At 42.7% G+C, this 26,247-nt stretch overlaps 1 protein-coding gene across 7 annotated transcripts in view; it reads left to right on the top strand.

The window, feature by feature from the left end:
- The window catches only part of LOC139106372 (uncharacterized), a 159,787-nt gene that overhangs the window by 73,335 nt on the left and 60,205 nt on the right, over positions 1-26,247 (top strand). For all 7 annotated transcript variants that reach the window (XM_070663088.1, XM_070663091.1, XM_070663086.1 and 4 more), the window contains 4 exons: positions 4,368-4,504; positions 4,778-4,819; positions 23,063-23,165; positions 23,295-23,327. In XM_070663088.1, coding sequence (XP_070519189.1) covers positions 4,471-4,504; positions 4,778-4,819; positions 23,063-23,165; positions 23,295-23,327 — 212 coding nt within the window. In that variant the 5' untranslated portion in view covers positions 4,368-4,470. The remainder of the gene's footprint in view (positions 1-4,367; positions 4,505-4,777; positions 4,820-23,062; positions 23,166-23,294; positions 23,328-26,247) is intronic.

Here is a 26,247-nt window from a genome sequence, read left to right as displayed (position 1 = left end):
GTGTTGCATCACGCGCAGGGGTCGAGCGGCCGAAACACACCGTGTGCGGCAACCCCACGCGTTCTCTCCCTTTCTCTCTCTCTCTCTCTCTCTCTCTCTCTCTCTTCCTCTCTCTTTCTCCTTCGTGCGGAGAGAGATGAGCCCGCATTGAAACCAGGACGAGAGTCAGACGGCTAAACGGGGCTGCATAAGCCGACTATGCGTCTCGCGTCGATCGCACATATCGATATATGCATTTCTCGATCCGCACCGATCCTGGCGGTCACGCCGTTCCTGATTTCGTGTGTCCCATTCAGGATGGAGCGTTGCTCGAAATCAAAGGTCCTCGGCTATTATGCCGTATCTTGACATCGCGCATACGAGCGCGAGCGCTACGGAGAAGATAGTTATGCGCGTAGGTCACGTTGCAGGAAACGTAGCGGTTGCTCGCGCGCATCATAATCTCTGTTCCTCCTCGCGATTCCGGAACTATTGTAAATCCGATGTAATGGAGTAAAAGCAGCTAAGATTTTCTTTACCAAATCACGGTTTAATTATTTCGTACGGTTCTTTAGATTATTTATTGCAATTAAACATTAACTTCTTTTTTCTTTTTAAATTAATAACAAAGTAATAAAATAGATTATCTCCTGTCGCATAAATTCCGCGAGATAATCAGTCTATACGACTTGAGTAGCAAAAATGGACGTATATTAAACAAACGATAACGAAGAGAGAGAGAGAGAGAGAAGTCCCACGAGGCTCTCCAAGACGATCGCTGGCGCGGTGCTGCTTCACAGCGATGTAGAATCGGCCGTTAAGATTTATGGTCGGCCTGGCATGGTCCCCGGTCTTTAGCCGCTTATTAGCATGCGGTATATCACGACGACCGGACCGGTCCAGGGTCCGCGACAATAATTAGATAGATACGGAACATAGACGGCGGCGGGTATGGGACGTAGGCGACGCTGTCGGGTTTAGGCGGGCATTCAGGGAGTGAAACGGAGAAAGGGTGGAAGGAGAGAGAGTCCACGCGGTATAAGAGGATAGAGAGAGATAGAGGGATGAGATGGCGAGAGTGTGAGAGAGAAAGGAAGAGGGTGGCGGCCTGGAAACAGCCGTAACGGTACGTCGTATGCAAATGATGACGTCACACAATACCACCCTCCGCGACGAGGGCTATAGACAATGCGTCCGCATAGATAGATCTCGTTCTACTGCTGTATCCCGTGCGGCGCTACACGTCGCGACTACCTCCGTGCTCCGGATTTCTGGCTCCGATTCGTAGCATCCCCCTGGATGCTGGAGAAACCGACCGCGTGTCGCAGCGAGATCATTACAGTGACTCCTGACGTTAGCCTTCCGTCATAGTATCATGGTAGTCTCTTTAATGGTCCCACGTTTTTTCTTAAACGTCGCTTTTTTTTTTTTTTTTTTTTCATTGCAACGTTATGACATACGGATAATAGAGAAAAAAGGAGAATATACCGTAACATTTTTATTCTTCGTTAAGAAACAATTATGTTGATTGAAAAAAATCCGTCATGACTTATAGAAATATAAGAAATTTAAACGAGGCATGTCGAATATATCGAGACGTATACTTTTTAAATTACATTTTTTAATTGTGAATATTTGTCGTTTTTATATGATTAGGTTCTTCAATTTTATTTAGTAATATATGAGATTTTACGTTTGCTCTTGTAATTTTTTTTATTACTTATCTTAATTTTTTTTTTTTTTTTTTTTTTTTAATAAAATATATATAGTTTTGTTGCAATGGTGAACAAACGAGTCTCGTGTTTGAGATGTTCGAATATCTAAATTCTCACGTTGCAAGTAATAGCGCGGGTAGATGCAACTAGCCGATGCAGCTTCAGGTATACATCCCCGTACCATCGGTACCGAGTGCGGTGTCGGGTGAATTCAACGGAATTTCGATGAAACGCCTGGGCGGAAAATCAGGGCCGGTTTAGGGGATAGACGGAGATCTTACCGCAATGACGTGCGGTCGAATCGACCCCGACGAAATGACGGATCCTGCGAGTGACATTCGATATCACGGCGGTAGCGCGGCCGGTGAAACGGCGAATACGAGGTACCGGACGTTTCAAGCGTTCCGTCTATCGGACTGACGCTGAAATCCGGATTAATCGCGGCTTCCTGTATATCGCCCTCGGTTTGCGGTTGGCGCCGTGAGCTGCCTCGTTTCAACGGTCGTCTCATTATTTTTCTTCGACTTACAATTCTTTCCTGTGTACCTATCCTCGGTACCTATTACTCGTCAGTTTGTTTGTCTTTTCTCTTCAAGCTATCCTTCTATTTTTTCTTTTCTTCTTTTTAAAGAAAAACACCCGATTTTTATTAAAATTGCAAAAACTTTGAAGAAAAATAATTATCCAAATATGAATAATAAATATTATATTAAATCACAATATATATTTATAAATCCGTTAATTTTTAAAGCAATTTGTAGTTAAAAAAATTATTTTAATTATATATAAATATATAAAAGTTAATATTAGAGCGTACTATTAAAATAGGCTTAGTATGTAAAGTTATTGAATATTCAGTAACGTAAATTGATATTGAATATAAGCGAATGTTGATTGGTCTAATGACGGCAATTGCATTGACTTTGAACGGATTCATTGCATTCAAGTATCACATGTCTTGACCAGAAGCCATAGTTTACAAGTCTCTCCGCTCCCCTCCGCCTCTCCCGCAATATTAATTGCGGACAGATTCCCCTGGTGTATGGGCGCACGAAGCGGACCGCGACATTACACGGGGCAATAATCAATGATCAGGCTAATTGAGTGGGATTGATCGCATCGATGATAACGATACGAGCGCGGTAGGTTGCATCGTACGCCAGATATACGCGCATTAGTATCGGATCATGATGCATGCCCCTTTAGTCCGCACGTCATTTGGCAAAGTTATTACTGCCTCTTCGATGACACGATCCGTTTCGCAGAAACGTGATTTCGCGTAGTCGGCGGCTATTATGTCTCCAATTGCGCTAATTTTACGAAAGACATATCGGTTTAAGTATTGCATGCGAACAGTCAAGTGCTTCATTTCCATTCTGCCTGCAAATCTGTCCCGTGCATATCTTTTAGGTGAAAATAAAATATGTATATTTAAAGTTTATCGTACGTTACTTCTTTATAATACTAGACATTGGAGACCGCGCGCGTCATTTACTCCAGCTTCTTTTACGTTTAAGAAAACTGTTTTAAATTTAATAATTATTTAATAATGAAACACGGATGTACGTACGTATTTTACATTCAACATTTAGTTTTCTAAACGCTTTCCGTTCTTTAAATATAATTTTTACATACAGTTACATACATTAAATAAATTTATTTCTTTGCGTTAATTACCTGAACTTTAAATAATTAACTTAATCGGCAAGTGCAACGACGTGTTGTTGCTAATTAGATTCGTGATACATTAAAGTTAACACGTTGGACTTTAATATTCGATATAATATTCGGCATGTAACTTCTTACATAACGCGTTAAATTCCGTACGTGTGAGAGAGACGGCTAACATAGGCGCGGGGGCGAGGAACCGCGCGGGGTGAGGTAACGGTTGCGAGCGGCGCTGTGTTCGGAGTGGGGGGCAGCCATCTTCCGTTCCTTTCTATCCTTGGCGGTCGACCAGCACACACGACGCAGGAGACGTTCCGCTGTATTAGAGGAATCCCACGCAATCTCCGAACTAGAAGACGAAGTCCAGCGTGACTGATCCTTTCCTATCACACCTCCGTACACGGAGAACACCTCTTTATCCTATAACGTAAGTTATATCGTCATGTATGCGCGTGTTAAATTTGCGTCTTTGACCTGAAAATTAATCACCACGAGAACAGTCGAGGGAAAGGAGTTTTCACGAACGAGAAGCGCGACGTGTTCGGTAGTCGTTCGTGATAATGTAAAAGGCTTAAATATTCTTTCAATATCGTGTTACTTTTCTATAGAGGGCGAGGTTACCGCACAGTGTTCACGTGAAGCGTTGGTATGCGCCGCCGGCCGACCGCTCGACCGACATCACAACACAAGCGCGCGTTGAACTGTAAATAATATGCGTTGAATATTTGTTCGAACGAAATAAACTTATTAACTGAGATTTACCCTTTGCAATCGATTATCTATACGCGTAGAGTGTATGCCAAGCGAATACTTTACAGGGATCAAATGTAATAATTCAAAACGCAGCATATTTTATTTATATAATTTATGTACATTTATACTTTTAATGTATTATTTTATTTTACACATGTTACAAAGTACTTTGTTTTATGCGTATGATCTTGTCGCGACAAGCGTGGCTTAATATTCTGTAAAACTAATCAGTTAAATATTTTTTTGTTTCAGATGATGCCGTTGAAGAAGGACCAGCCTGATAATTAAAGTGCCGCACGCCGATCAGTGATTACACAAACACGACGTCTCAACTGAGAGGAGGAGGAGGCCCAGGATGGGTATCATACATCGGCGGAGCAACCCTCACGGTAAATATCATTTCTTATTTCTATAAAATTACTTTCTTATTTCAAAAATAATTGGATATAATAAAAGAAAAAGAAAATAGCAAAAGAATACAAATCTTTTATTTTGTAAAAGTTAAACTTTTTGGAAATCTTGTTCAAGAACAGATAACGTTGGTTTTAATTGTGTAACTGAAAAATCAATTGCAATTGCGTGAGAAAAAAATTTTTTTTATACAACAATGAACATTATTCTAAATGCCTCTCTAATATAAATATTATATTTGTGTGTTACAGAACATCTTTGCTGTATAAACCTCCGCTGCTGCACATCGACCGGTAAGTAATTCTGTCTCATAAAACTTTGGCGAGATAAAATGTTGTTGATTAAATATTAAAATTAAAATTTATAAATTGAGAAAAGGAGCAAACATAGCTTTTAACGCAAAGATCCGCGGGTATCGTTCCGTAAGGAATTAAGATCGCACCGGAAGGTACGGAATACAAAACTTACGTCATTCGAGCAGATTATTTCTTTACGAAAGGCGAGCCGTCCGGGCGCTTACAAAGGGTATCGGTAACGAAGATATTCGTCGGGTTGCCACGACTAGACGCGTAACGGCCGCGGACAATCAAAGGTAAAACAATACCGCATGACAGAACGGTAGGTGACCTCAGGATACGCGTATGGGTGCGCGTAAAGATCGCCGGTAACCGATATCCACTTGCCGCGCAGCAGCCACGGAATTACGGACTGCCAAGCTCGTTCTTTCCTTCCTCGCGCGAATTCTTATTCTTGTCTTACCGGATCTCGTTTTACCGTACGTACGTTCTAGGGATTCGTATTCCACTCAAGACCGATTTCCAACGCGAATAGGAACCGCGCTTGGTTGCCTCTTACTCTGTCCTTTACTGATTTGTATAAAAAATAAAAAAATATATTAAAAAATAGAGAAACATTTCATGATTACTTCTTTTTTATCGATTTATATAAAAAAAACTTGGCATTTTATTTTAATATAACGAGCTTCGATTTTTTACGTCCACATATGTCGAGATAAATAAATTTTAACAATACATGATTAATTGCTGATAGCTTTATTATTTTATACATTTTTTATTTTCTCTTCTACGCTTTCTATTGTAATTTCGTATCGACAATTTAACATTTAGATTACGCAGGATTTATCTGTCTTGTTATATAAACAAACGACAATCATTATTGGTACCACGGATAGGCTTTCGATGGCTAATCGATAGATAGCTACTGTCACCACGAAATTGATGCTAGGTCCGTCGTGTGTGAACGAATAATATTCGTGAAAACAATTCTTCATTTTGTGAATAGTTGCCACGAAAAAAGCGAGAGCATTATTTTAAGCTTTAAGATAATTTTACAAGTAGTACGTATAGAACAAATATATATACATATAATTCAGATGCGTTATAGATTTCTTTGTTCTTACTGGGTATTTTATTTTTACATATTTAGACTTAATTATACAACAACTTAAAATCTATTTTCAAATATTAATTCTGAACGTAACAATTGAATTGTCGCACGCGATTTTGATGCTGCATCTTGGTTCAACCAAATAAGGGCACATTATTACTTAGTAATTGTTCGCGTGACGTCGGGTGGACGGCGATAAATTCAATTAGGGGGGAGGGGGAGACTAATCGCAACCCGCGGGCGAGTGTCGTCGACGCATCCTCGAAGGACCTCGGGACGCAATCCGATGCACCTCGGCGCGAATGCAGTAGGGCCGCGCTCCAAAGTCGGAGTCGGAGGTCCGTGCGTGCACGAGAGCGCGGTAGCCGGCAGATAATGACGCGATATTATGCATAGGATATTCGGCGCACATCCGCGGGCGTATTCTCCGCGTTGATTTATCGTTGTCTTCATTATTAGGAATGCACGTACGCCGCTCGGCCATTATGCAAGCGGGGTCCCCGGTCCGAGAGAGACCTGACGGACGGTCTAGCCGCGAACTCGGTTACAATACAATGTCCGCATATACGGGCAGCATATACGAGAGGGAGCATTGAGACACACACCTACGCCGGGCCAGATATAGATAGACAATTAGCTACCGTCACCGTCTATAATTCTGGTAGATTAGTAGCCTCGGCGTCCTGCAGGAATACAGTTCTCCGCGCCGCGATCCTCTCGTCGTCCACGTCTCTCGTTGTCCCCGTGAAGCCCGGGTCATACGCTGTAGATTGGAATCTTGATGCATGTTGATCTCGCCAGTCGACAGATCCGGGTGCTCGACGTATAATAATGGCAGAGTTAAATAAAAAAAATTTTTTTTTTAAATAAGAGGCTCGCGTCAATTCGAGTGAACTTCTGAACGAAATCTACCCGCTACGTTTATCGGCATGAATGAGTAATGTATGATGACCGATAACGCGTTACGGTCAGTAATCATCCTTCTTGTGACGTTATCTCGTATGTGAACGCAAGCCTCGGTCGCAAGGAATGTCGCCGTAGTGTTCCACATCGACGGAAGTTTCAATAAATTTCTAGCACCGTGTTTGATATAGCGCAGCTTCCTTCAAGTTTAATGCCCGCAGATTTATATTGTTATCGTTCGTATCAAAAATTTTGAGAGAGCCATTAAAAATTGCTAGAGAAAGAGGTTCGTGACTTTCCGACGTATCTTAGATCTTAGGTAGTATAGAGCGACGTAATCGAACGATGTCCCCTCCCATTTATGCTCGTCTCGTGCCCCCTTTGTTCCGGCAGCAGAAGAAAAGAAGGGACGCGGCATCCGTTGGGGAGCTGCGGGAACGTGGACAGTGATAAAATATTCAGGAACGCGCGGCGGTAATATTTCACGTAGGAAATCGGTCGGTTGATTTTTATAATACTGGTCAAATATAGCCAGGGGAGAGAACGCCGGTTGAGTACGTCGACGGGGGAAAACACCCAGCGGCCCCCTTACGCCTCCCGCGCGTCTACCGTCGCACAAAGGGCCGCGGCATAACAAATAGATGTATAAAGGGTCAATAAAGGCCGGCGCGGAAAGAGGACGGAGAGCGAAGGAGGTGGTGGACGAAGTGGAGAGTCTCCCGAGGCACCAGCAGGGAATAAATCTGAGCCCGTTTTCGCCCTTGGTCGCGCAGCGGGACGCTAAAAATCAAGGGTTGACGCGACGCGGACTCGGTAGAAAAGTCGCCCCCTCGACGACGAGTTGTTTGTCGATAGTCGAAACGGGATCTGAGTAAATTGTTTTGTCTTCGCAGCTATTGATGTGTTAATGATAAGTTGAATATAGTCTCATCCGGCTCGAACTTCATTTAGTAATATTAAACTAGGAATTGAATTAATATTTTAGAAAATTTATTTTAGTTTCATATTCTGCTCTATTTATATATATATATTTTTTAATATTAATTAATAAATTTACTTTTTTTTCGTAAAAATAAAATTTAATAAAAATATAGAAGACACCGTTAAAATTAAAATATCTATATTCTTGTTTTATAATAATAATTGCGTAAGGTAACTTACGACTTAGATCAGTATTTCGGCATTTATCGTTGTAAAAATCTTTATTTAGATTCGCAGTATTAGCTTTAAAGGCAGCCGCGTTCTCCGCGCGCTACATTTTTCAATCGCATTGGTTTTCCAGGTCGCGCGGGCAAAGAGATATCCGTGCTATCTATCCAACCCGCGCCTATCTATCCATCCATCTTTGTTTGTTACTACGCGAACCGTGTAAAGTCTGGAACGCCACCCCTCGCGAGTCGGGTCCTCTGGGACCCGTTTGCCCCTCGCGTCTCACCCCGCTATCCAATCTCGATGCCGGGACAAAATCTGCGGGCGTACATCACGTTTATGGACCGCCAGAGGTGCCGCGTCCCGACGTGTCTATAAAGCCCGCCACCTCCGGGTCATTTTACGTCCTTTAAAGTGGAGTTTCCATATTTCTCGTAGTCGTATCCGTATCGCGAAATTGGTCTTCCGGGGTCTCCGAACGGGCGGGGGTGACTCCTCGCCACCCAACCCCCGTCCGTCCAACCGAGTCCTCGACGTCCCCGTGTGACCGAAGAGGAGATTCTCGCCCCTGCGAAAAAGCGAAAAGTCGACACGGTAATGCGTTCCTTCCCCGTCGTTCCGTTTCGTTCGACCCTTCCCCCAATAAAACCATCCGACGATAGCGCATTGACTCGATAAAAAGGCACTTCGTGGCTATCGTTGCCGACGGCTAACCCGCCCGGGGAAATATACGTCTTGTTAGGCCGCATCTCGTATCACGAGGATGCGTAAAACACTTTGATTTCGTTATTACGGCGGGCAGAAGGTTTATCCGGAACGAGAAGATTTTAGTGAAGCACGTTTTATGTTAGTCTAGGGCGTCCTGCCGGGCGATACGTAAGATGCTCGCGATACGCGGCCAAGTTTGTGGACCGTGTAAAAGCGTACATTTTCTTTTTTAGGTCGCGACACTTTTATAAATGTATAAAGTAATGCATTTAACATACTTAGTTTATATTACCTTGTTAATACTAACCATAAACAAGTACAGTGAGAAGCTGCGAATATCGAGTTAGTCTTGGCAAAATTTCGAATTACCGAAGACCCTCTCGTAGGAAGGTTCATGCTAATTAAATAAAGTTACAAACGAGATGGCTGTCTCATTGTAAAACGTAGTAATAATATAATATCTTACGGGAATCTACCTCTGTTTTAACGCTCGATTGAACTGCGGCGGGGCTCGCGACTAGTTGGATTATCGGCGCTCGTAAAGCTGCGAGACGCCCCGGGCGAAGGCCGCGAGCGTCGATCTAACATTTATAAACGGCCGTTAGGCGGGTCCTGCAGGATATCCGCGTATCCTCGGAGGCAGTCGGCGAGGCCGCGGTTGGTACCGAAGGGCGCGGATGCGAACGAACGGGCGGTCGAGGCCAGGTCCACTTCAGCCTCGAACTCCACCCCGAAATCTCATCGGCCCAAATGGCGCATCAACATCTATTATTAACCGGGTTCAGAATATTAACGATACAGTTACCGTATTCCAGAAGCTAAATTAGCGGAGATTATTACGAGTGGGCTCTCGCGGTACCATCCTCCCTTCTCGTGTCTCTCCCTCTCGTCCATTCTATTTCGCTATCTCTCTCTCTTGTTCTCGTTTTATCCTTCTCTCTCTTTCTCTCTCTCTCTTTTGCTCTCTCTCTTTGTCAATTTGTTGTCTTTGTCTGCGCATCGAGTGCAGATCGCGTGCGTACCCGACGGGACACACCCGCGCCTCCCTTCCTCACCTCTCTCGCACCGGTGGTGTTTTTACGAAGACCGCGCCATTAATTTTAATATTATTGCATATTGCTCTTCAAATTGCTGGAAAACGTGTGTGACGGCCGCGGCGCCGCTGATCGCGTGACGCATTGCCCGCCGCGGCGCCCAATTCATCTTGATTTTTCATCACGCCGGTATCCGTTCGCAAACGCGTCATTGATTCCCCCTACGTGAAACATTGACAATAATGTGGCCCGAGCCGCGTTTGTAATAGAACGCGATAGCTCTCCACCGTAGAATACTTTTAAACGTTATTTTTATTTACTGCTATATGTGTTTGTATTTATTAAAATTATTTATTTCAATTATCGCATATATTTTTAATTGATTGCGTCAAAAGGGCTTTTTATATATTAAACGAAAATATTTATTAATAATATGTTAAAAAATTGTCTTGACGCGCGAGGAATCTTACGCACGAAATCATAGTTCTTTCTTTTTTTGAACATTAAATTGCTCCTCGTCGTACTTTGACGTATTATTACGTCACACATCCCAGAGGAGATCGCGGCGCGAGGTATGGAGAAGGATTAGGGTGTGCGTGTGTACGTAAAAGCGGGAGGTATGTAAAAACCCGTGGAAGGAAAGGGCACCGTGAAGTCAGGGATGGAAAAAAAGCCGTAGGATGGAAGTGAAGCCTTTTGATTGACTGTTTGAACGATTTGTGCTCGGCCGGCTACGCCGTCGGATTGGCATTGATTATTGCTTATTGAATTTGTATGCCGGGGAGAAATGCTCCGTTAGGGGTTGTCAAAGTCATCGCGAAGGGTGCGCGTGAAACGTTTTCGTTTTCATACGCGTTATCTGTGTAGAAGGGCTCAGTTTAGTTCTTTCCATTAACAATCAAAAGATTTAATTGTTTGTCAGCTTTCCACGGAACAAAAAAAAAAAAATCCCAAAAGTAAGCAGAAGTAAAAGATGTTGTCTACGGAAAGACAAAAATTGACGAAATTCTTTTTAAAGTTGAACAATGTTTTATTTTGTAATTATATCTGCTTCAGAAATATGTATATTTTCTCTCGAGACTTTCATAAGCTTTCGCGATTCAGAAAATACTTCACGCTATCATCTGTAATACATTTAATTGAAAAAGACACGTACGCGAGGCATGCATTATGAAAATTTCAATTTCGTCGAAATCTTTCTCGTGTAAGTTCCTCTGTCGGATAATTGTAATTACAACTGTCACGTTTACTTATATCGCGACCATGGACGTCACCGTTCACCGGTTGAATTTCGCACAGGTATAATTCGGCCGGCACTCTCGAGAGATTCGGCGTGGCGCGGAGCGAGAAATATTTTGTCAGACTAAAGAGGTAACGGGCGGCTCCATCTCCTCTCCCTTTCTTTCAACCCTCGCCGTTCGTTCAATCTCTCTTCTTCCCTTCGCCGTCGCATTTCCCAGCTCGTTTATGCTTACGCGCATCGTCCGGCGAGCACCACACGTCGACCCGCGACGTAGCCCTGAATTATTGAACGACGTGGGGGATCAACCGCGGATCTCCGAACGGGTCTCCGCATCGTGAGCCGCCGTCTCCCGAGCTTTAACCGGGCGAAATACCAGAATCGAAGAGGTTTTGCAGCCGCGAATAACGTCACTCGCGCGAACGAGCAGTAATCCGGGACACGCGCGCTTTTTCGGCCTCCCCAGAGGCGGCCGGGCATCATTAAACCGTAATTACGACGACCGCAGAATTGACTGTTCAAATCGGCCGTGGTCGCTATTATGTAAATAAAATCCGCCGTGAATGTTGCGCGCATTTGGCTGATTAAAGATTAATGTTCGAAGATAACACGGAATAATCAATTACATTTCTCTAATCAAAATGTAACAACGCCAACCTTCGTACTTTTATTTTTATTCCTCGCTTTTTCGATAAACGTAAAATTCTTTTTTTTTTAATTTTTTTATTTTCTATTATTTTCCGTTAATGAAAGCGGCGAAGCTCACAATGATCGCCTCGGGATTGACGCTCGCCGTCGACGCCGGTTTCTTTGTCAATGCAATTTCTCGCCGGCGAAAAAGAGCCGCGGTCGCCATTGAAATCCAAGTGTGCACACGTCTGAGGACCTCCTCCGGGGTCCGGTAATAGAGAGAGACACACGGGTCGCGCGCAAATTAACCCGAGTAATGAAAACACAATGAAATTATAATAAACCAATTGCCAGGTTGATTCGCAGTCCGGGAAGGAGGCCATTCAATAATAAAACACGTACCTGCCCGCCGCGGTCGTGTTCGCGCGAGCGTACGAGAGTGGGTTCTTCTTGTGCAGAAATAAGGGGGGTGGCGGGCGAGAGAATGCAGGGTGGGCAAAAGCGGACGGCCGCGCGTGTACGTACCTGCAAGAGAATTAATTTCTCGAGAGCCTTTATGCCCGCTGACTGACCAAACTACTACGGGGCGCCCCTCCACGCACGTGGGGTACACGTGTGTGCGTCTTGACCATCCGCGTGTACGCGTTAAGGCGATTTTACGCGGTGCGCTTTTCGGACGTCGTCGAGGAAATGCTTTAGCAAGTGAAAGAGAAACGGGAGACTTGCACGCGAAGTGCATCGCTGCGATAGATCGCGCATTAGAAATGTCTTTTTCTTTTCTATTCCTTTTCCATGATTCGATCATAAATCACTGAAAGTTGCGAACCTTCGAATTATGTTACAGATTTTTATTATTTGTAACAGAATTTTTTTTTTTTAATTAAAGTATTATCTTATCGATTGGCTATATTGATGTACAGCCACAGCGTAGATTCGCCTTTACACGCACTCACACCTCGCGAGGTAGCGTTCACGACGACGCGATGTTGCGAAAATACTGGCGCCGGCCAGATATAGAGCGTACGTACTACCACCGACGGCAGATTATTACAACGAGCGAAATTTCAAAATACACTTATGGCAAGTGTGCGCCAGGGGAACCGTATAACACAATGATCAAACACGACCGGCCGTAGAGGGCTGCCCGGTACGCTCAACATTGGACAGGCGCTCGCGCTTCGTCGGCATCGCATCGAAATACATTAATATCACGACGTTCGTTAATATTAATTTCTTTGTTAGTGCCGCGGCTTGGTCGGGCGATTTCGAAGAGGAGTTTGCGAGAGAGGAATACGAAATTCGCCTCGTAGCGAGACGCGACGATCGGCTCAGTCCGACGTTGATTATTTTAAACGAGAAAAATACGATCTTTGTTTTTGTTCGGAGACACGCGAAATTTACCTTCGTACATCTGAGATTTTATTCCACAAAGGGCCTCTTAATCCAGTTACGAATCATAAAGATGAGTTGAGTACTTTTCGGACCGGCGATTCCGTCCGGTATATTCGCTTCAAAAAACAATATTCTCGTAGCCAATAAAGTGCCGCAATAACCGTTCGAGAGTAGGTCATTTACATTCTTTACGCTTATGATTATTTTTATCCCTAACAATGCTTTACCCATCTCGAAGAATCGTTAGTCGACGGTTTCTGAAGGGGTGCCGTGGTCTACACGGCACACGCACACATCAATAATTTTAGTTGTACATACGGACGAGTAGGGTAGATCACGGGGGGGTTTCGGCATTGCCAATGCCAGAATTTCTACGGCGTATTGTGTTCGTTTGCGTATGCACTGGCGGAAAGAAGACCCGGACGAGGGACTAGGTCGTTGGAAGGGAGAGGAGATCTTTGTTGCGGTCAGACGTGGTCAGAAACGCACGGGAGGGAAAATGTTTTCGCAAACGTAGGTGCGGTTCTCAAGCCATCCCTTATGAAATTATTTCGATCCTCCGACAGAGGAAGTGTAGGATAGCGAGGTACAGCAGGGACGAAGGCGAGTCGCGGGGAACACGTTGGGAAAATAGCAGCGTGGCTGCAAGAATTATTAGAAAAATTAATTATTTTCCTGGTCTCTTAATTAATTTTACAATTGCTCTTCTCTCTTTCTCGTTGCCCGTTGTGTCCTCCTTCTGTCTACGGATGTCGGTCGTGAAAGAGAAGCAAGAAAAGTAGCAAGAGAGAAAGAATGGAATTCTAGATGTGTGTATGTGTGTATGTATGAAAGAGAGAGAGAAAGAGAGAGATGAATAAAGGAAATTAGGAATAAGTTTTTGTTGGTTAGATTGTTTCTCATATCTGCATTCTCATACATGTTTGAATATTTTATTAAGCCTCGTCAGATTTATGAATTATCTAATAACGAAATAATTTTATGAAAATATTTCGACGTGTGGTCGACGTTTCGTTGTTTTAACAATTAATTTTTTCCTTTCGAGCTTTCCGCGAAATTTCTCGTAATTTTGCACGGCACATCTAGAGATTTGAATTAAGTGTGCCGCACGTGTACGCGGGCAAGGATACGCGTAATGTATCCTTGGAAAATCTCGACTTCCGCTCGAACGACAGGAAAAGAGCGCTTCGCGAAACAGCTGCGTATCCTTTTTCTTCTTTCACGCTTTATCTTCCTTTCCTTTGCTCTTTCCTCTCGGTTTCTGGATTTTTTGCCGGTCTGGCCACGTCTCAATTATAGAAAGCCTTGCTTCGGCTGCCACGGACGAATTCCAATTAGTCGCCGGGTGGCCCGTGTCGCGGGGACCCCGTATGGGGTTTCCCGGATTCTGTACGAGTTCCTTTCATGGAACGACTCGTTCATTTGCCTTTCGTCCATACCTTCTCCGTCCCCTGCGTCACCCCTCGCTCTTCTCCCATCTCTCGCTCGTCCATCTCCCTCCCCTCTTTCTGCGCCTCCGTTACCGCCGTCGCCTCGCCACCGGCATCGCCGAAAGTCTCTCTATCCCTATTTGCCTCTCTTTTCATTTGACCGAACCAGAAACCTGGAGGACCTTCTGTCGGGGACCGGACGGCTGGATTAGCAGGGCGTCAAAGCCAGCTACGGAGTTGGCTCAAAGTGGGTGCGAGAACTAAATACACTCCTCCTGTCGTCCGGCTCGAATACATATATAAACTGCGCTCCTTTTCTAGTTACTCCGAAGACACGGCGACGCGGAATAGTTCTGTATCCGCGAATTCTTTTGAAATTGCTTCGAGGGCTGACGCTGGTTTTATATCCCATACGTTCCACTGCGGCATTAAAGGGAGAAAGGGGGGGAACGGAGGGGAGAAACGTGGGTATTGTTCCGTCTGATATGGCGTTATTAAATTTTTCTTTAAGCGGGAAACGGTCTCGCATAAATGCGATGGACTAATGCACTTGGCTCCCGTATTCAATGAAGGGACTAGATAGTCATGAATCCTCCGTGAAATGGCTTTATATTGCGTTTTATTTTTAAAAGTCATGATATGGACAAAAGAAATTTATATATGACATTACATTTTCAATTTTAATTAAATCTTAGAGAATTATCCTTATCCACTTCTGAGAGCTAATGAATAATTTCAAAAATTAATATTTTACGTAAAGTATATTTGCAATTTTTGGCGATGTATCTGATAAATAAATTTTACTAATGTCTGATAACGCGGGTACATATAAGAAATTTTTTTTTATATAAACATGAAAAGATAGGAAGAGAGAGAAAGAGAGATAGAGAGATAGATTAATCGCAAATATTATATAATGATATCACGAAAATTTATGGAGGATCGTTACACGAAGGATCGTAACGTTCGACTCTCTCGGTAAGCATCATCGATTTCGTTTGCTTAGCTCGTGGCCAGGTCCAGACCTTATCTATCGTTTATAGGGGTGATTCAGTCCGAATCCTGCCTTCCCGCGCGCATTCGCCGTAGGGGACGATAGTTCGCGGAGCGCTTCACGGGTGGATGAGTCGACCTTTAATATGCCGTTTGAATCGGAGCTTTATACAACGTTACGACGGGAGATAGCTCCCGGCTTGACGTGTTTGCATTTGAGCGAGCCAGAGAGTATTGGATGCATATGTTAATCAGCAATATGGCGCGGGATAGATATTACCCGGTACCATCCGTGGAAGGTCATCCCGGAGTAAAGCGGCACCCATGCCGACCTTCCCGTCCCCCTTTTCTCGTCAACTCTCATGACGACCGTACCCTAGAATTCGCGTAATCCATCGGCGGTGCTGTCGCTCCTCTACGTTTCTAGGATTTCTAATTTTGCAACCGTGATACAGTTCGGCGAAACTTTATCGTCGGGAATACTGGAAATTCGCTTGGTTATCAACGTGATTAAATTCGGCCCGACACTCCCCGCCGGCATGGTCAACGGAAGCGCGAATATTGATAAACGAGAGAATTTTTTTTTAATTTATGAGATAATTTTTTCTATTCAGGTTTAAATAATAAAATAATTTTTATTTTATCCAAATTGTTTCGAGTTCGCGTTCGATATTTTTTTTTATGAATTTTTAGTAATGATATATAGTTGTTTTATGATATCGCGAAACCGAAAACACGAGACAGAACGAATCGCGATTGCGCGGCCAAGGATTATTCTCGGAATCTGTCGTCTGTCGGCACTTATCCCGACCTAAAGGGCCAGGTAATCCTTTGCCGTCTGAATTTATCGGAAATCTCTGGAGAGGAACAGGGGGCCGCCAAAGATTTGCTTTTCCTATTGAACCTCGCCATGTACGCGTAGGGGCGGCAAGTAAAATTGTGTAGGAAGGGTAGAGCGACTTTTAACGCTCGAGCGATCAAAGTCGAAGATGTTTGTAATCACCAAAGGATGTTCTCTTATGGATCTTTGTTCGATTGAATTTAATGTTATCAGTCGTCTACATGACTTACGATGAAAATCTTATTTATGCCATTAAAAATTTCACGGTTCTAAAAAGAAGAGAAATTAATTTTAAAAAATTTTATGTGACAAGTCGTTTCAATTATTTAAAACGTATTTTTCTAACAAATCGCTCGGATTATTTCTTAAAGATATTTATGAAACATCGCGCTTACTTTTGGCTCCTGTTGAAATGTTAATATTGGAACAAATTTCTTCCGATTTGTCGGGTTAAGACATTGCAGATCATTAAGTCAAACAGAGACCCAATTGTTCGGTCAACAAACTCCCCGGCGGGTCTTGCCGGGCGAGTAGTCCTGACCACGAAATCGCACGGCACGTCGAGGAAGGTCGACCCCGGGAAAAGAGATATCGGTTCAAGGGATTCGGCGGGACGCATCCCTTTTATCCCGCCCAATCGTTCGCGATACATCGGGGCTCGGTATACAAGCGCACAAATCTCTGGGCCGGTTACCCTCGGCATGGGTGATTTAGCGGGTTTTCCGAGGGCTTCGAGGGCCACGATGCGGCTGGCAAACTCTTTTATATCAATCGCGGATTGACCGGGGGAGTCCATTGAACGCAGTCGCTTCCGGAGAAATAAAGAAGAAAAAAAGAAAAAAAAAAAAAACTATCCGCGCACGGGGCGACCCTCCGCGAAGTGTGAACCGCAATTTGTTCCCCCTTGCCCGGTAGATTCGCAGATACGTACAATTGACACTGGCATTACGCGCTGGCTCAAATTACGTGTGTCATTTATTTGATCAACATTCGAAGTGCATTCGTGAGCAGTTAAGCGAATTAATTGTACTTAAAAAATTACTTTAGAGGCATAGCTAAGATAAAAATTTTTATCTTAGTTTTCTTTAACGCAAATAGAGAAAGTAGCATGCGGGTTTTATAATGTTTAGTATAAAGTAAAGAAGGCAAATAGATGTTTTTGGTTTACGCCGCTGTTGTTTGCTGTATTAATATCGAATGTGAAGAAGTTTCTTCAAAAAATTTTGAGGATGTGTAACAATAAGGTGTTAATAGAGGTTCCGTCATTTTACCTACGCGGTTATGTTTGCTTTATAGAAAACAAGCAAAAGCCATGTTATTCCTCGATGGTCGCATGAGAGATATTCAACAGTTTGTTTCTCTGATTAAACTCGCCGGAATCCTAGTAGTATTTTCTTTCCTAGAATAAGAGCTATTCCAGAGAAATGTAATATTTTTTCTTCAAATAAGGAAAGGGAGGGCTGAAAAAACACACTACAAAAGATTTCTATAGCGCATGATTTATATTTCCTATTTAAACGCTCGATATATGTATATTTTATAAGAAAATGCCAAATTAATTTATAAATTTTAATACAGCCTCACTTGAGAATTTTACATTTATCCGATTAAAAGAATGAAATAAAATCGCAGACGCATTTATAAAGAGGAAAGCACAAAATAAGTCTTGGGGGGAAGGGGAGGGGAATAAGAACGTAGCGCGACGAATCGACGCACCCTCGTCTGCGTCTTCCTTGCACGATATCAGTTATTCATAAATGAAATGCTAACGAATCTGTGCGTCATCGCGCGACCTTCCCTGTTAGGAAACTGCACGTCGTGTCTGACAGTAGACTCGTAGCTTACGAAGATGAGCTTTCGCGCCGTGAAAATGAGAGGCGTTTTCGTGCCTGCGGAGAGAGTTCCGCCAACCCCTTTTCCTCCCCCCTGCCTTGGGAATTATTGCGTTAAATCGCGTAACTAGCGGGCGAACGTGCGCTCGTAACTCGCGGCGTATTGCGCCGCGCTAGTTTCTTGCGAGAACTTTGGAATCAATCAGCGCCCGTGCGCTGATGCATTCGAGAGAATTAATATCACCGTCACCGGCGACATCCGACCTGCGCCGTAATCCGTTTAGCACTTCCGTCAAGTCCGCTCGATTCGAGTCTGTGCCGCGAAAGACGACGAATTTAACGCGACACGATATACGCGTTTTACGCATCTCGCTGAGAAAGGAAAAAAAAATTTATTGCGGTAATTAAAAAAAGAAAAAAAAAATAGAGAGAGAGAGAAACCTTCGTATGATAATCTTGTATATCTGATTATTAATTATTAATTATATTATATGTAATAATAATATCTATTCACGTCATTATTACTAAGCGCGTTTTTGTAAGAAGTTTCGGGAGGGATAGTCTTGTCGATTTTTATTCGATTCATATGAATGAGGCTTCCTCAAGACGGAAGGATAAGAGTCCTTTTTCCGACAGTTGATCGTTGAGGTAACCGATTGCCCCGGTTCTCCGCTTTGTCCTTTATAAGGATTTGATGCCTCGGACAGAGACATTACATATCGTGGGCGGCCAACCGGCCAAAGTTTTGTCCGCCCTTCGCGTCGCGATCTCACCGCAGCGGAAACGTTCACTTCCTCGGCCGGCTTATCTTTCGGCGAGCGCGACATATAAACATCAATTCAATGTATGAAATCTGTCAAAATGAATTTCGCCTGGGAGCTGCCGACCCCGAACCACCATTTTTCTTCCCGCGCCGGATGCGATCTTGATGTGAAATATCGCTGTATTATTGCGCGGGCACGTGAGGAGTATCAGGTAGGTCGATTCCCGCTTCTGCTTTTTCAAGATAATCCGTTCGAGAGGCAGGCCGCGTCGTATGTGACGAGAGATACGATTACATTAATCTGCCGCTTTCTACTTTTTTTTTCTCCTCCTCTTTTCTTTTATACTTATCTATTATTCTTGAAAATCAAAGAAAAAAAAAAAAAAAAGTTATAAAATTTTAACTGAAGTAATTTAACAACGTAAATTATATTTTTATATCTGACGTAATTGTATACTTTTTTGAGTTTTTTCGACCACCGTCCTACATATTTTATCGGAAAGATTCGTGCTCGTATAGCTTTGGAACATTTACGATCGTTTGAGAGCAGCGAGCATTTAACGCATCAATAAAACCAATTAGAGTCGAGCTTCTAATATGTCGTGAGAATTTGATGACCACGAGACGGACCCTGTTTTACGAGCATATCGCCCCACCGTTATTTTGTACCGATCGGTATTCATGCGTACGCTTTTATGATATAAAAAGAAATTCCTCCACTCGCGTCGAATTAAAAGCTCTAATTGTCGGGATATTATCGAGATACATTGTAAGTTAGAAATGCTGTCTCGTGAGAAAAAAAATTTATGTTAATTTTATCAAGCTATCTAACTACGATCCAATAGATTTGAACATCGTGTAGCGCCTGTATACATGCGCACATACTTAGCTGAGTGAAACATGTTAATTCGCTTGTTAATCGAATGGGACGACACGTTTTGGTAGAGCTGTCGCGGAAAAAAAATGGAAACCGTGTAAAAAAAAAAAGGACTAATTTATCCGGTTTGATACGGGTAATCAAGTCTCCTTAACCGCATTAACGCGTACCCGCTAAAAAAAACGCGGAAATGGACGTGCATACGCGACGATAATACCACGCGCGCGGCTGAGCGAGAGCGCTTTGATGTAGCGGGAGGAATTTTATCGTAAACGCATACAGTACGGCGCGATACCGGTTCGATTTATCCAACACCTTGTCGCGCGCCAGAGAGAGAAAAATTTTTCTCTTTTTGTTTCCTTTCTTTTTTTATCTTCTCCGATTCCCCAACACGAAAATTATGAGTGAGCCAGAGGGTGGCGGCGTCGAAATGCTTCGAAATTTGAACGGCTGGCTATTAGTCAGTCACGCGACTCGCCAATTAAATGTAAATGTTTGTTGATGTTCACGATGGAGCCCGCAAACGTTTATCGATGCCCGTGCATTAAGTTAACGTCATCGAGATGCATCGGCATCGCGCCGATAATATCGCGCCCAGAAATTGCTTGGTAGGATATCAGCCTGAACCACTTTGTGATATCAGTTTGCGGTTTCCGAAAGTAGGTCGCAGGAAACGTCCGGGAGCGTGGTCAAAGATCGGAAGGTAATTAGATCGAGGATCAATAAGGACGGGTCGCGATTTATGTAGTGTTAAATACGTGGTCGAATGCGTAGGCCTGACCCTAGGACCTAGGATCTTTGCTTAATTGGAAAGCCGGGGGAGTTTCCGAACAGTTTAACTGCCCTTCGGTACTATCGTCCGGTTATCGTAATGTCAGGAGGGCGCCCTCGAATATTGCTTCACTGGACGCCGCCGCGCTAATGCGATCTCCGCTTGTCCGTCGTGCTTCTCTTGAGAGGAGAATTATCCAAGATCCGGATTACTGTGGCAAACAATGCAGAAGATATCCCGGAAGATGCGTCAATAACAGTTGTATTAGATGTTAAACAATGTCGACGGGGGTTAGCGTATTTAGACTGATCTTGCATTCATAATGGATTTCTGTCAGTTACAAATAAGCAATTATTTGATAAAATTTTTCGCAAAATTTTATTTACGCGAAATAAAGAACGGCAAAACGTGCGCAAGACGTAAAGCATTGGGAAGAAATAATAATAATAAATTGTGTTTTTTAACATGCTCTGGGATATTTTCCATTGTTCGTATAAAATGATATGAGAATCTCTGCGAGTACATTGGTTCGGCGAGGAGTGTCCCAAAGGTTGTATTAGGATGTTGTACGTTTAATCGAACGATCCTTCCGTTACGAGGGTAAATTGTCGAATCGTTTGGTCAGTTGTTACCCAGAGCCTCGTTCGATCTTACGACGTACAAATCTTGCGTCCAGTAATTGCCTCGGGAGTTTTAGATTAACAGGACGCTTCTTCACGTTGCTTGTAATTGCAACTGATTCTCCGCTGGGGTTGCAAGATTTATTTTCAATATTATAAGCAAACAATACACTTGATAAATTAAATAAAAAAGTTTTAGTAATTTCATGTAACGTTCTATCGCGATTGTCGTTTGTTAAATAATCAGGTAATAAATTAATTGTTGTTACAATAATTTTTTCGATATAAAATTCATTTAAAGGTAAAGTAGAGACGTTTCGTGAGAAACTTTCACGGCGAGGAACGTCGACGGGTCGGATTTAATTTCGACTTGACAAGGATTGTAAAAAGATATACGGCGAGCTGACGCAAAATCGGTTATCAGCGCAACTCGCAGCTTCGGGTAATGTCACGTTATAGTGGGGTACATATCATTCTCACATATCGTCGTCTCGAGAATATAGACGTCTCACGCCTCCGTATAATTCTCCTCGTTCTAACGCGCGGGAACGTCGTCGAGACGACGAGCGGGGGTGAGGCGCGCGCGAGTTCGAAGGGATGCCAGGGGGGTGCCGACGGGCGCTGATATATTCTTGTAATATTTTTCGATCATCGCGTGCCGCGGAGATTTATAAGGGAGGAAAGGCGGCGCAGGCGGCCCGCCACCTGATCGCAAGTTACTATCTTCCGAGTAGTTCCGACCGCCCCATTCGACGAGGGTGGTAATATGCCGGGGCTTTTCTCCGGGTGTCTCGCGATACCGTCGATCGTACCTAAATTTGTTTGGCTTGGGACGGACGTGCACGCGCGCACGCGGATGATTTATTTCGGATAACTCGCGCGGACGATCGCGGAGTTCTCGCACGTAAATTATATGAAACTTGGTAAAATTGCGAGGAGCCCGGAAATTTATGAAGCGCTTTATTATCTCTATACTGCACTACATTCTCCCTTCTATTTATTTATAATATATACATATACAATATACACGTATATATGTGTGTCTACAATACGTATAAAATAAAATAACGAAAAATGTTTGAAATAATATTGAAAAGAAATGGTTTGCATAATTTGGAACTAATATTTTAATCGGTTAATTTTAATATAAATCAAAATTAATTATTTGTACATAATTCAACATTTCATTCGTACACCATAGTATTTTGAGAAGAATATTTGGTGATGAATATATTCTTTTACAACGCGTACAAATACACGTACAACTATGTAGACGCGATGTATACATACAAGTCGGCTAGCGGTCGCGCGCGAGTTCCCCCCACCTCTACATTCCGCCGCCGGAACTCGAGCCGATCACACGCAGTTAGCAGAGCTCCACGTGCGCGACAAATAATTATTCATATACGACGGAGTGAGCTATCGGGCTGCACTAATTAACTTCTGTGGCTAATGATCTTAACGTGGAGAACATTTATAGAGTGAATACTTCGCACAGAATGCGTTTAACTCGTGTGCTATATTGTATAATCCTGTAGCATTCCGGCTCTTCATTTCATACTTTAAAGTACTTTGCATAGGTGCGATCTCGTCGCCAGCGAGTGAGTTGATATCTTACGGACTTTATTTAAGCATAACTAAATCCAAATGAGAAGATACGTAGTTCTCATTCTCGCGGTAGCACGGGCGGCATGCGTGGCCTCGTGCGATGTACGCACCACGTGGCTCTTTTTCTCTTTTGCACTCGCTCTCGCTCTCGCCGGAAATCGAGCCATTCTCGTTACGCACTACTTACCAGCACCACGTGGAGAGTAAAGCTCTTGCCGGTCAGTGGCAAAGGTAATCATTTAATGATTAAAGTTATCGATCCCTGTGTCACCTCAAACTTTTTTTTTACGTGTACTGTAGTACGTATTTAACCAAAACTTTTTTCGTTCTGTTACAGATAGCCCAAAGGAGAGGAAGGAGGACCCGATTCGACATCTCAATGGACTGAGAGGAGGAGCAGGCCTAGGAAAGGTGTCTTGCTTCAACGGGGCAACGTTATGGTAAGTATTATTTTAAAATAAAATTTGGAGTCCTCTGTTTATTGAGACTGCTTAATTTTTTTTTAATTTTTTTTACAAACGTTATTTTAAACATCTCTAGAATATAAATTTTATTTTTGTGTGTTACAGGAGCTCTATAACCCCGTTGCTGCGCAGCTACCGGTGAGCCGCATGTGTCTTTTCTATTCTTTTATTATTTTTTATCTATATTCTTAAGATTCGGGTGGGAATCAAAATCTTTTATACATAAAAAAAATGATGTATTATAATAAAATATAAAACAATATAAAATGAAATAGACCCCGTATAATATAAAATAATATTTAATTAAAAAGTTTCTAAAATAATACTAATTATAAACGGTTCGCGAAATTCGTGATTAATATTTTTGTCGCTTAAATATCAGAGCACAATATTCATTAGGTTAGATAGGCTGTACATATTTTAATATTGCATTATTTTCAGCAATGTATTTAAATAGTAAAAATTTCTAATAAATGATTAAAGTGTTTTCGCCGCCGATGGTAATGAAAAACGAACTGCCGGAGGTTCGTCGGCCGAGTTCATTTCGTAAATCTTTGAAAACGGGAGTGTCGTACGGTATTTTCGATTTTCTTAAACGGTGTCGCCGATACATCATTAAAGTATACGAACCGCAGTCGGTTCATCGGTCGCGTTCGTTTCGGAGGTATCGAAGTAATCGCGCGAGGAATTTTTAATATTTCGGGATTTTTACAATCGGGAGTGCCGATTAATATCGCGCGATTGTAGTATATTCGGACGCGTTTTTCGCGAGTGACTAGTGGATGGCATCCTATTCTGAGAGGAGGAGGAGGCCTTGGACAGGCATCTCGCTTCAGTGGAGCAACCCAAGGGTAAGGATTATTTTTTTATTTTCATAAAACTGACAGTTTTCCGTTTTTTATTAAGATTATTTTCTTATTTTAATAATAATTAAAAATGTAAAATTTTATAATACAAAAATAATTAGAGTCGCGAGTAACTTATTATTTTTTTTTAACAGTTAATTTTTTGAACGCTTCTATAATATAATTTTTTTTTTGTATGTTACAGATAGTAGCTGTTAATCTCCACTGCTGCATATCGTTTGGTAAGTCGCATGTGTCCTTTTTTATTTTAAACATGCGAAAGAAAATATCGGTTTTTACATGATGAATTCGCTTGATTGCCTCCGTAATCTGTGGTATTTTTAGCTAGGGTTAAAATAAACTAGACGTGAATGTCGTTAATTCGTGCTATCTTTATTTCGATAAAAGCAATTAGCGTCGTGGTAACAACTGCGTTGCCGTACCGTATTATATGACTCGTACGTCGTGCATCCGAATATTTGCGTTGATCGATCGATGCGACAATAAAGTACTCGCCGCGCACAGCAGACTTTTCTCGCTCGCTCGTTCTGCAGCGAGGGCGATAGGTAGTAACACTGGCGGTAGATCGTTGAGCTCAGGTTACCGGCGCCGTTAATGAAGGAGAATAATAGTTCGATACCAATTAGCGAGAAACAGCGTCCTCGCTTCCCCTGCGGCGATGGTAGATCGGCCATAAAAAGAAACTGCCGTAGGTAAGTGAGTATGCCTCCAGCATTAACTACCCCCGTGGTCAGTGGTACGGCATGGACCGGCCGGTCGCCGTTAATTGAACGCACCGCTCGTAACGACCCACCAGCAACAAACCCTCCCCCGTTTGCTGCCCGCCACGCTTCCCTCGCGCGCTTCCTTTCTGCGGCCCAGGCAATCTCTCGCCATTTCAAATCTATACCACTTACTTTTATGGTTTCTAAGCCTAGTCGAGTGTGCGCACCTTCCCTGCCTTTCCACGGAGAATAAAATTCCACGAGCCCCTTACGCGCAAAGGGCGCAACCGCCCAATTTAGCCTGGCCACGCATCATCCGGGTCCTTAATGGCATTCTCGCTCCTCTCGAGCTTTTTTTTTCTTTTTTTTTTATCGTTTTCTCCGTTCCGCGAGTGCGTCTCCGGTTCTTCTGACAGTAGAATCTCACACGATGTTTTATGACATCACATACGTACTACTTTTTTGTTTTCATTGAAAGTTTGATAAATTTTTTTCCAGCCTTAATACATTTTGAACATATATTCTTTGATATTGTTTCTTTTATTTTTATAAATATTTGATTGGCAAAAACTAATTGTTGAAAGAACTATAAAAAGAATAGAAAACAAAGGTGGAATAAAATTATCCAGATATATCTGGATTCTATCTCTTGCGATTCCGGAATTGACCGCAGGTACACGTTGACTGTAATAATACCGTTTTCGGGATTTTATGGCTTGTTTCACTGTCAAAGGTTCTCAAACGTGTGCCCAACACGCGTAAACGTTGTTTCACGATAAATCCCAAATATTCGGTTAACTTTTTTTTATAAATCTGTCATTTATTATTATTATTATTATTATATATTAAACGGTATAAAATTATACAAAAATTGCGATATTTTATCTGACGCAAACTTAGCACCGCAATATTCCTTATGTGACGTACTAATTATTTTACCTTGGAGTCCTTTTACTTTCGCGCGGTTGCGTGTAAGTACTAAAAAAATAAATTAATATCACACGCTTTGCGATTGTGGAAGAGGGTTAATTGAATTAGACTGCAGCTGGGGCTCCGGAGTGTCCCTTTGCATAATCGTGCAGAAGCGAACCAGGGTACTTTCGTCCTATTATAGAATCAAGTAAAATCTCGGCGGTGCGCGCACGCTCGGACTAAAAGGCGCCTGCAACGCATAATCGCTTAGATGCATTTAAATTTATCGGAATATTTGTATCTCAATTCGTTACAATTCTATTAATTCCATTTATTCCTTTATAACTATATCATACATTTTTGCAATTATACGATCAAGCTGTGTATTATTTACTTGCAATTATAAAGAATTAATAAATAGTAGGGCTATTAAAAATTTGTTAAAAAACAGAAAGCAGCGCTGCTTTGCGCGTCTCTATTCGCGTAAATCCTTAAGTTTAGTTACGGAGTACATTAGTGAGGTTTAAGGCATGAATGAAAAGGGCCGGTGTTTCGCGGTGGGTGGCTCACTCGCGA

This window comes from Cardiocondyla obscurior, linkage group LG11, assembly GCF_019399895.1.
Source record: "Cardiocondyla obscurior isolate alpha-2009 linkage group LG11, Cobs3.1, whole genome shotgun sequence".
NCBI classification, from domain to species: Eukaryota; Metazoa; Arthropoda; class Insecta; order Hymenoptera; family Formicidae; genus Cardiocondyla; species Cardiocondyla obscurior.
Note: the sequence above shows the minus strand (reverse complement) of the source record. Positions and strands in the feature narration are given on the sequence as shown.